Below are 12412 nucleotides of genomic sequence, written 5' to 3'. Positions count from 1 at the left end.
GTATTTTTCTTTTAATTCACAAGTTCAGACGATTTCCTCAAGCGGATTCATCAAAAAATCGTTTTGACATTCTGTGTTTGTGCTTTATAATTGCTGAGAGTATTTGATTATTAGATTAAAAATATCACTGTAGGTTTATTTATCTGAAGAACCGTTGCTTGTCGCTTGAGTATGTTAAGAGTCAAAATAGAAGAGATAATTTAGAGGTATACAGGTCAACGGCTCCTAGGTGTAAATATGGAAAATACCAATACCAGAAATAGTAATAATTTAAATATCCAGTTTCCGTAATTGCTTTTGTATTTGTAAACAACAAATATACATTGATGGATTCACGAATCTCCCAATCAAAATATGGAAATTTTTCTCATTATTTGCAATATGGATTTGTCAACGAAATCTAAATAAATAACAAATGGATATATTCTGAATGAAAACACATTAAAAAACCTTTAAAACAAACAAAAAATACACTCTAATTCCTGTTTTTGAATTACAAGTATTTACAATAAATTGCTATGCTTATAGCAAGTACAATCGAACAACGTTGCCAGACTTTAAAAATAGTATAAATATGAGGGACATTTTAAGCAATGAGGTTATTTTGACATTTAATATTATACAAAACGAATAGGTATCTCGGTTGAAATTCTTACAACCTCGTTTTTTTGTTTCAGATCTCCTTTATCGACAAACGTTAACATTGAACAATTCAGCTTTAGAAGTAGAGATTGTTGATGTTTGCAGCTGTGACATCCAAGCTTTTCCTGAGGAAGCCATCTATTGGGCTGACGCTAGTGTTGTCGTATACGACATCACTTGCAGAAATTCTTTTACCCAAGCCAGCGATATGCTACAAAAAGTATTACACTTGAGGAGCCAAATGCCGACGATACTTCTTGGAAATAAAGCGGATCTCGAGCATTTACGACAGGTCAGTAATCTCAATATTTCCTACTTTATCAAATTACTTTGTCATTGTTGTCAATTTCTATACAGTACTACCAACCTTAACGATAATGAGACTTTGTGACTTTTAAAGTAATTAACGTAAAAAATCGATGATCTCTCAAACACAGAACTTAATCACACAACCATAGAGTATAAAAATATTCTTCTTTTTTATTTTGGTCATTTGACGGCCTAATTTGTATAACGTTAAAGTAAAAGTACACCAAGATTAAGATTAAGAGTGTTTAAATGGAATTTATGTCATTTGCATAACCATGAACGATGTTTAATATTTTCCAAACAATCGTGAAAAGCGGGCATGGAAATTGGGTTAAAATATCACATATTTCATTCAATAATTTGTTTATTTTCCGCTAAGATGATTAAGCCCATTGCTTTTTGGAAACTGTAACGCAACAAATTCTTTTATCCCAAAATTTTACATGAAACATTTATTACGTGATATACTTTCACATTTTATTCGTATATTTGTACATCTTAATTAATTTAAAATAAAATATTTTCAATAAAATGACTAAATATTATTCAGACGTAACGTCAAGGTATTATAATAAATTTCTTTGATTTCTTATTTCTTAGACCTTTTCATATATTAATGCTTCTAAATGTTCTTGATTTTAGGCCTCTTCTGTTTTAAAATTAGTTTTTTTTCAATAATTTTTCAAAGATTGATAAAAAATTCACGTTTCGACTTAACTTCAGTCTTTATCAGAATATCATATTTTGAGAGAGAAGAGACCTAAAATCAAGAACATTTAGAAGCATCATATTATAGTGTTAAAAAAATCCAGAGTCGATCAAGTATATGATGAAGTTAAACACTCTGTATTCTTAGGTAACTTGAATTCCTGTTTTTAAATTCCGATTTCTCAGTTTATTTTGAATACCTGCAATGAGATATAAGACTACAAGAAATGTTCCAATAGCATTTCGAAATGATCTTATTTCTAAACAGAAGAGACCTATTTTCAGCTGTGCACATACTCTAGACTAATTTTATCATTTCCCGCCAATTTATTACCTCCGTTTCGTCCGCCATATTGTAATTAAGTAGGAATACAAATAAAATGTTCTCGTTTAGAGTAATATAATCGAGAATAAATTCACTAAAAAATGACTTATCAAATAAAAAACAACAAAATTTTAAAAATAATTTTTAATTGTAGTATTCGCAATTTTATAACAATACGAAAAATGTAGTCATCAAACATGAAAAGCTTTTTGCATAGATTACAATATGATAATTACCCTAAAGGTACAATTTCATGTTAACGTGTGACCCTGGCTTAGTGTCAAATAAGGTCGCGTGGTAAAATTTTGACTGAAGCGTCATCTTAAATTAACGCAGCGTCAAGCTTCAAAACAACAAAATATACCACTTCTGTCAATAGTATGTTAACCTATAAACATATAGTGTGCGTTAAATATTTACCTTGTAGTTCATTACACTTTTCATTACACTATTACATTAGTAAATAGCTGATAATTTAGGTTAAGTTTTGCGCTATATTATCCGATTTAAAAAGCTGAACAATGTTTAGTTTTGACGCTCCATTAATTTAAGATGGCGCTCCAATTAAAATTGTACCACATGGCGTCATTTGACGTTCCAAGCCAGCGGCGTGCGTCAACATGAAATGGCACCTTTATAGAAGATGACGAAATTTGAGAGTGCTTGATATGTACAGAGAAAACTTCCAATAAATTGTATGTATTATATTACATTTAATGGAATATTACATTTAATGGAATATTACATTTAATGGAATATTACATTTAATGGATATTCCACGTTGTTACATAATTGCCATTGCATTATATCTACCACTGGGATTATATGAAGTATTTGTGGTTTCATAGGGGTAAATAAAAAGTACACTTCTGTTCATTAAAATAGCACACAAGGCTTGGAACAGATTTTTACTTCACATTTGTTGCCATGTTTACCAATATCAGGTAAGTATTTACAAAACTATCGGTTCTTCATTCAAGTTACGGTACTCGCGTCAAGCTAGTCTCCTGATAGGCCAGCCATCTTCCAATTTGGCAATACTGGCAGCTTTCTGAATTTCAGTTAACTAAGGTGGCATTATTGAATTATCTGTCACTGACAATGACAGGATGCGTTTTCATTTAACGGAAGTGTACATTTTCTTAAAACTGTATATTTTGACAGTTTTTGTCAATACTCAATACTTTTAAATTATTTTTAAGTGTCGTGAGATAATATGTGAAATACTGTTTGCATATATATAAAATCTTGTAAATAGTTAGTGAGATAGTTAATGTTTTTTCAATAATGCAGATAAAACAATGATCAAACGTTTTTATAAGATAATAAATAGTGAATGTAAAATATAGTTTCAAAGCTGCAGTATCGGTATTGATAATACTTTTATTTATATATCAAAACCATTAAAATTATTTTCCAAACACATGAATCAAATCTCAATGAATGTTTTGCTAAATATATTATTTATACTAAAAATTTCAATGTCAAATGCCATTAAACTGAGTAAGTGAAGGTTTAACATTGGCAATATTTGAAATTATCGCGTAGTAGATATATCAAAGAGATTTTTTTTAAAAATTACAGATCAACAAACTTTATTCTACTGATTTTTGTTTTGATGAATGTCAATCAAAGTGGAAAATTAGCTTCGGATATAATATCGAGTTGAATTCATTTTTAGAACGAGGTATTATGGTTTAATTATTGATATATAAATTCGTGAGCAAAGAAATCGATTTAAGTCGCACTCTCGCGGTCTAAAATCTCCAATACAAAATCTGGATAATAGAGACATTAACAATCTCTTAAAAAATGAATCAGCATTACTATATCACCGTTATATAATTTTTTCATGAAGCAGAAAAGGAGTAAGAATCCTCTACTTACCAGAGAACATAAAATTGTATTTTGCCATAATACATAAAACTATCAATAATTAGAATTACGTTCGGTTCTTCAATGAAACATAACTTTAAAGTGACAGATGACGTGAGCGTGTCATACGAAAACTAGTGGAAAGATTTTCAACCTTTAGTGCACTTTAGTGTATACACTTGTCTCCAAAAAAGTCGCACAGTCGCCGTCCTTTTCCAATTTTTGCATCTCAAAACCACTGGTCTCACCTTTATAATGAGTGGTCTATGTTGGTATTGAGCTATTTTCTTGGTAAAGAAAAAAGGTTATAATTAACAGTAAAGAAAATACAAATTTCAATTAGTTGAAATAACAATTTATTTGAAAGTAACCTATCAATATTTAGTGTTTCCTCCCCTAATCCTAATAACGCTTTTTCATGGTTCCAATTATTTTTCTTTACTCGAACTTGTGCGATTTCTCAGTGAGAGTATATTTTCTTTCAGAGTCTCCACCTTATAGTAAACAATTTCTTTAATCATACGGATTGTGTTTCAAATTTATGTTAATATAAATTCCCAAATGTACAATAACTACCTTTTAGATATTTAACAATATTATGAACGTAATTTTGATTTCTATTAACCTTGTCCTTTGCATAGGTTCAACATAGTTCATATAGGCTTTTTGCGACTTTCAAGTTAATACAATTCGTGTTCAGCTCTTTTGCGAGTGACTTGCGAATTCCTGAGCTGCTCACGAGTGTATATAAATAGTGCAGCATAAATATCGACACACTATTGCACTTGATAACCCAATATCCGATTGTTTCTTTTTTTAAATATTGTTTTCTGTTGTTGCAGGTCGAGGAAATGGAAGGCCGTACCTTGGCAATCCAAAATAATTGTCAATTTTTCGAAGTATCGGTAGCAGAAAACTCCTCTAGTATCTACACAGCATTCGACACGATCTTAAACGAATGCCGTTCGGGGCAGACGTCTCATAAAACAAGAAAATTTTCGGTATCCAAAATGATCGGTACTCTGATAGGTACCGGTAACAACAATAAAGTACCCAGTCCAAGTCAAGGAGGCACAGTGGTTGTATGTCACAAATCGGATTTATACAAATCTAGAGTACTCAGAAGGAGACAGAATTTTACCGCCACTGCTTCGCTTTGACTAACAGGAAAAGAAGAATTAGAATCTCGTTAACTTTTTTTTTTTGGAGCCATCAAGACTTTTTTTGTAGACTTCTTAGTTTTATAAGGAGCCGTGGATATTATTGTATATACGCGTGAATGACTTATTGGAACTTTGTGATATGCACATGAAAGGAATGTGTTTTCTTTTTCGTTATTTTTGACACTTTTTAGAGTGTCATACAGCACAAAATGTTGTGAAAAATTTTCGATTCCAGAAAATGAGGATTTTGACTGACACTTAACAAGTGGCACTGGAACTTTGGCGACAGTGAGCAGAAATTAGTATTAACTATTTATTTGAAATATCCCTCATTTTCTGTTTAATTTAACGGACATGTATGTATATAAAAATACCTTTAAGGTATACAAGGGTAGCATGTAACAGTAGCAAGCCCAAAATCTCGATAGATGATTATTAATCTTTAGCTCAGATAAAAAAAATCAGTTTTATAGCAGATTTTGAATTTTTCATTGGCATATTATCATTAAAACCGATTTCAACATATTTGTAACTTTTACTGTCATAATCTGGAAACCTTAATCAAGGTCATCTCCGAGGGAAAGTTTTACACATTTAATCGATCGTTTCTTCAAATTTTTTTTAATTCACAGTTATTCAACTGTCCATTAGCTAATTTTGTCTACTACCCTGCCATATTCAATGATATTTTCATCATTTTTTGTAATTATCTTGTTACCGAATAAATCTGAATGGCTTTCGTACCGTTTTAAGAGACTTACGAGGATGGTTCCAAAAGTACCTGGTCCAACAAATAAAACAACAAGAATTTTAGGAAAAAATCTATTTATTTTTGTACATAAAATCCATTTAGCTCCATACATGTTTCCCAGCGATGTTCAATAAGTACGATATCCTTTTATAATAAGAATCGTCCAGCTCCTCAAAATAGCCATTAACTGCCGACATCAAGTCTTTTTCAAGTCTGTAACAGAAAAAAAACCGAGGGGCCAAATTTGGCTAATAAGGTGCATGAGGTGGCAATCCAAACTTTAATTCATTAATTTTGGTCATTGCAATAACGAATGTGTGAGCTGGAGCATTATCTGGACTTTCTTCTTAGCCAAATGAGGCAGTTTTTTCTTAATTTTTTTCCTTTTTCCATCCGCCATGACTTTGCCTGTGGATGGAATGATCTTTGTCTTCTTTGGAGCCGGTTCTCCCTTTTCAATCCATTGTTTTGATTATTCCTTTGTTTCGGTTGTGAAGTGATGGACCTACGTTTCATCCAAGGTTATGAACTGGAGCAAAAATTCGATTTACCAAACACTCGATGGAAACATTTTCAAAAAGCTGTTTTTGATCCATTGTGAGCAAATGCGGCACCCATCTTGTGCAAATTTTCAGATAATATGCGATGTGCTGCACTTTTTGAAGTGCCTACTATGTCTGCTAGCTCGCGCACTTTCAATCGACGATCATCCGGTACCGCTTTGTGGATTTTCTTCAACATTTCTGAAGTCGTCACCTCATTTGGTCGACCACTACGATGCTGGTCTTCACAGGTCGCACGATCTTGTTTAAACTTTGCTACCCGATATTTTGCTGTTGATAACAAAGGAGCCGTCTCACCCAGAGTATCACAAAACGATCACCAACTTTTTCCATGTTTACAAATTCACTATTAATGGCTACCAAACAAATACTAAACAACGTGGCGTCTTCAAACTTGAAACATATGTTGTATAAATTGTGTACTTTCTAACACAGTGGTATTTTTCAAGCACCTATCGCCAACTCTAGGTTAGGACAGGTACTTCTAGGACCATCCTTCTACACTCAATATCTTACTAACTTTTTTCAGGTTTTAGAACAAAAAATTATCACTCGCTACTAAATATGGAGTAAAGAGCTAATAAAGAACAAATTTATAAGCGATTTCATCTAAACTGCACTCTTAGATTGTCTTCGTGTAAAAAAACTTTTTTGTTCCAAATCCTCATTGAATTCACTTTAACAGTTAGCATAATATCCAAAAAATGGACTTTATTGGGTAAAAAAACCCACTTTGGACTCCTTTAATTATATTTGCCCCAAGTAAACGATTATTTTGACTTATGTTTGGTGTCTAGTATATTGTAATTAATCAAAGTTTCGTCCACTATTACGTTTTGTGGTAAAACAACGCCAAATAATCTTATTCATACTACACGATTAGGTTTAAATTTGAAATTTAAAACTCTCTCGCTTTCAATATTCAATTGGTAAACACCTATTCCTGAATTATTTTAAGTGTAGATACTCAAATTAAACGCCTAGAACGTTCAGTATCACATTTATTGACCCACCCTCGTATATTAGAAAGTTTTATGACGTCTAGATTTTCGGCATTCTACTGTACATAACCTTAAAAAACATACATTTTTGATTGTATTTAATAATTTATGGAATTTTATTTGTTGACTACAACATTTAGTTGGTTGACAAAATTGGTATTGTTAGAATATTTTTCAAATAAAAACTAGTTTAAGTATAATCAATATTTTTGCAATATTTTGATCTCTTTGTATTATTTTTTTATTTCAGAATCCGCTAAAGTGGAATTTTTCTTAATTTGTATTGAATTGATGTAATCTAGGAAATAGTTTTGTTGTTATAGCATCTACTTTCTGGTGCTACATATTTTCTTTCCACAGTATGTTCAAAAAATAATTAATTAATAATTCTCTCAATAATTTGAAAAAAAAAATCGAATATGGAAGTTTATAATAACAGTTAGTTACTTTTTGAATGTACTGTTTATTATTTTGAAGATTTAACTACGATTTTTTTCTGATTATGTATTCACGAAAACAATAACTTAAATACTGTTTTGGTCAAAGTTTCGTGTTTTATTGGGTTGAATCTTCAAGGAAAACAGTGAAGACGTCTATTATCATATATTTTAATTAAGCTAACACATCAATATCGTCATACTTTCACCATTTCTCCAATTCATTATCGATTTTTTTTGTTTCAATATTTATTATTACTTTCATTACATTTTAACGAATGATTTAACTTTCTCTTTGGAGGTTATATATGAAAAATACTTGTGTGTGCTAAAGAAAAAGGCTGTGATATCAGAATGTATGTGTTTTTTGTATTATAAAAATATATCATAAGAGTAGAAAACATATTCATGTTGAAAAATAAATTTATATTATTTATTTAAAAATGTAGTTTCATTTAATACATCCCAAATATACGGTAGCAACACTACTTCAACGTATGTCCCAATAGTTTTGGCATGTTTTTGTAATAATTATCTATAATTGAACTTTTCTTATTTGCCATTAATAACTGCTTGGTAACTAATAAAGTTAATAACTTTAAGTTAATAAATGGAGGAGCCAGTGCTTCTCAAAAAGGGAGGTTCGAGTGATGGTGTAGTCAAATAACCTGAGTGATGTTATCCAAGGATTTCTGCAAATACTTTTTCTACGTTCCTCATTTTTGTCTTACATCTCCATCATAAGGTTCATTCTTGGTATCTGCACTAGAACTGTACTGAACGTGCCAGTGCAGGCCAGGTCATGAGTTCGATCTGATACAAAGAACGATATAGTGCAGAGAGCTTTAGTGTACACTTCCTGAACTAGTTCTGCCAGTGCAGCTACGTAGAACAAACCTATACACTTTGCGAGATAAAAGTGCTCCAAAATCTTCAATAGGACAAACCCAAAGATTATATACACGACAAACCAGAGGTAAATTAGGGTTATCTTATTTTGGTACAAAATACTACTTGTTGTTTGAAACGAACTCTACCAATTTGTACTAGGTAGCAAAGATCCGCACAAGAACCTCGCGGAGGCCGCAGGTTCCCCACCTATGCCATAAAGAGTTCTAGAAAAGAATAATGTATTCAATTCAATATTCAAATACTGTATGTGTGGGTTGAAGTCTTAATTGTTGGAAAATTCATTTCAATTTATATTTTCATTGTCACCGATTATATTGACTTGTAATTACATATTTGTATAGTATATATTATAATGTCTATCTTCTCCAATCAACTAATTAAAAATACGATTATCGTCATCATTTCTTGGATATCTAAACGAAAATCAAGATGCTTTACTTAATAAAATAGAAACAAACATCTAAATGCCCATTTTGGATGTTACAAAATTCTAAATATTACAATATAAAAAAAATTTTGGGGCTTTCATATCAAAAAGAACGATGCGCATCAACACCAAACATAAACTTAATAAATTTTTTTAACGTTATAAAAAAAATTACCTCACAATTTTTTATTAATAGGTTCCTTAATGAGTGTCTTATAATAGTATATATATATATATATATATATATATATATATATATATATATATATATATATATATATATATATATATATATATATATATATATATATATATATATATATATATATATATATATATATATATAGTATTTGCAGAAATCCTTGGATAACTTCACTCAGGTTATTTAGACTACACCATCACTCGAAACTCCCTTTTTGAGAAACACATATTTTATTATGTTTGAAGCATATTTTATTGTGAAGTTATGCTCATCAATTTCACGTTCTTCTGCATTAGTAGTAACCGGCAACACAGATGTGACAATGTCAGTTGGTTCACCACAGACCACTAAATCATTATCAATGGTAACAAAGTCTTTGAACTCAGTCTCTTTAAAGTGCAATTCTTCTTGAACTCTCTGCCTGGTCCTAGTCTAGAGTGATATGTCGTCTTTCTCATCTTCACATGTTACTTTAAACCCACTTTTCTTGAAGCTAATTTAGGAAAATATTTATTTTATTGCTGTTAAACTATGAGTATTATGAAAAAAATATGTATTAATATTATATAATAGTTTTAATACATACTTTAAAAGTAGTTGACGTTTGAAAGTTTTTTTGCTCAAAATAATCAACAATCTCACATAAAATCTTAGTTCTCAAATTGTGACGTTTATATTTTCGTTATAGAAAATATAATTTAAATAATTGTAAACTAAGGTTACAAATTTTAGGGGTCTATAGAAGCAGTAAATTGGTAAATCTGCCACTGGATTGGGTATTTAATAAAAAAATCATCTTTAACTCCATATATATTAATTTAAAAAGAACTAACATAAATCGAAACAATAGAATATATACATTTAAAAACAAAAGTGAAAGAAAGAATCACAAAAATTAATAATAGTACAATTTAAATACCTAGATGTAGTTTAATGTCCAAACAAAAAGAAATTTAGTGCTCATAATTTGAATTAAATGCAAAAACTAAACAAATTACACTATTGAAGACATACAAAAAATTTATATTGATATTTGGTATTCATCAGTCACTAAAAAAATAATAATTGAACAAATCCAGGAACAACTATGATTTGCCTCTACTGGCAATTGCCATGCCGACTCCTACTAGAGCTCCCACAGCAAGAACTATTCCTCCAGTGAATGCCATACCCACGAGACCCTCCTTCTCCAATTTTTTCCTTATGATTTCTTCTAAAGTTAATACTTGTTGATTACCTACCATAAATATATTATATATATAATGTCCATTATTATGTTCTGTAACTTTGTAATACATGCAATATAATATATTGTAATTATTCACCTGGTTCAATTGACAAAAAAGATCTAACATAGTTTAAGGCTTTAGAATAATCCTTGAGCCTTGCACTGCCAATTGCAAGATAGTACAAATAGTCTCTATGGCCTTCTTCGTTTGTCTTGTATAACTCTTCTAATAACATAATTCCTTTTTGAATATCTGCCGAGTATTTACTTCTAACTAAACACCAGGCGTATTCAAATTGGGCTCTTGGGGTAACATCATTTTTATATAACTGCTCGTGATAAATTTTTTCGAATTTCTAAAAAAATATGGTATTTGAAAAGGTACAAAGTACAAAATCATAATTATTGTATTTATTACTACTTATACAAAATAATTTTAAAAAGTTACTATATTTGAAATATATTCACACGAATTATATTATACAAAACAAATTATGATTAGTTTCTTCATAAATGTAATGAGACTAATGAGTCAGAACTGATAAAACTTGTATACAAAACACGATATCTAACTATATTAAATTCTAGATTTACATTATTAGTAAAAGAAGGATACTTACTTTTAAATCTTCGGGTGAAACTGTCTCTGTTAATACATCTGCCATTTTCTTAAAGTTTTATTAGCAATGGCTAGAAAGTCGATTGCAATTTTTACGAAATTTTAATGTCAATGTCAATGTTAATCTATAAAATGACTTCTCCTGATTAAAGCGCCACCTACTAATGAATATCTAAACAATAAATCGATAAAAATGTAAACTTTATAATTTATCTTTATCCAAACATTGAATTGAATCTAGTAGTGAATAGCCCTTATATAAGGTGTGGAACAGCCAAATGTATGGAGTGTAGAAGTGAGGAGAACCGTCTTGTATGCGGAATTAGTTGAAAAAGTGTAAACAGCAAATTATAATTCGAACACTCGCCAAAATAGCGCTAGTGTAACAAGTGGAAATTATATGAATTTAGCAGTTATATATTTTATGTACAATTTTCGAATAAATTAGCATATTAATAGTTTCTTTGAAATAGTTATGACTTTCAAAAAAGAATTTAATTTGCTATCCTACTCTAATTTGTGGCGCTCTTTTTAAAATTCGTCCAACTGCTACTAGAGCGCTACCTTAATTTGCTCTCTTGCAACTGACATTTTTAGATAACCTGAGATGGTTTTCCTCACCTTCCACCCTCCATAGCCAAATGGAATAAATTCCTCAATAAATAATTAAGGAGCTGCGACACGCCGATTTTTATTTTTAAATACGCATTTTTTCCAAAAAGATAAAAAATATACAAGGTGTGTCATGGGATAGTGGCCAATACGAAATTTCTTATTTTAATTGTAACCTCCAGTGTATTATTTTGTTTTTGGATTCTTCAGAAATTTCAAACATAATTCCTATTCATAAATCGCTATATTATACTAAAAATTTAATAAATCATACTGATTATTATAATGTAAAAAAAATAAAAAATGTCAATGTACACGCCTCCCTGTCCACCGATTTGGAATAAATTAGTTCTGGAAACTGAAACTGAAACCATATTATATTCGCAGGAGCTTGTGGGTTCTTTTCTATTTTGCTAATTGTTCCTTGGGATTCGTAAAATAAGCGTGGAACTTCCATTTACGTCTGTGTGTTGTTTCCATAACCAAACACTTGTATAATTGGTATTTTGTGTATTTTTGTTAAACAAATCTGATAAATAAAAAAATAATATACAGGGAACTGCATTCAAAATAAGAAAGTTGATATTGGCCATTTTCACATTTTTTCCCAACATACCTTTATATCTTATCAACGAATT

General features: G+C 30.3%; 2 protein-coding genes across 2 annotated transcripts in view; one reads left to right on the top strand and one right to left on the bottom strand.

Annotated features, from left to right (window-relative positions):
* The window catches only part of LOC130449549 (ras-related and estrogen-regulated growth inhibitor-like protein), a 45984-nt gene extending 37766 nt beyond the window's left edge, over positions 1-8218 (top strand). Inside the window, exons 4-5 of the mRNA XM_056787442.1 lie at positions 678-934; positions 4702-8218. Coding sequence (XP_056643420.1) covers positions 678-934; positions 4702-5019 — 575 coding nt within the window. The 3' untranslated portion in view covers positions 5020-8218. The remainder of the gene's footprint in view (positions 1-677; positions 935-4701) is intronic.
* Positions 8219-10112: 1894 nt separating this feature from the next.
* Positions 10113-11306, bottom strand: LOC130440768 (mitochondrial fission 1 protein). The gene is made up of 3 exons (XM_056774094.1): positions 11164-11306; positions 10641-10899; positions 10113-10552 (listed from the first exon to the last, which is right to left on the bottom strand). The coding sequence occupies exons 1-3, from the start codon at positions 11206-11208 to the stop codon at positions 10401-10403; spliced, it is 456 nt and encodes a 151-aa protein (XP_056630072.1). The 5' UTR covers positions 11209-11306; the 3' UTR covers positions 10113-10400.
* Between the last annotated feature and the right edge of the window lie 1106 nt (positions 11307-12412).

This window comes from Diorhabda sublineata, chromosome 1 (assembly GCF_026230105.1).
Source record: "Diorhabda sublineata isolate icDioSubl1.1 chromosome 1, icDioSubl1.1, whole genome shotgun sequence".
In the NCBI taxonomy this organism is placed as follows: Eukaryota; Metazoa; Arthropoda; class Insecta; order Coleoptera; family Chrysomelidae; genus Diorhabda; species Diorhabda sublineata.
Note: the sequence above shows the minus strand (reverse complement) of the source record. Positions and strands in the feature narration are given on the sequence as shown.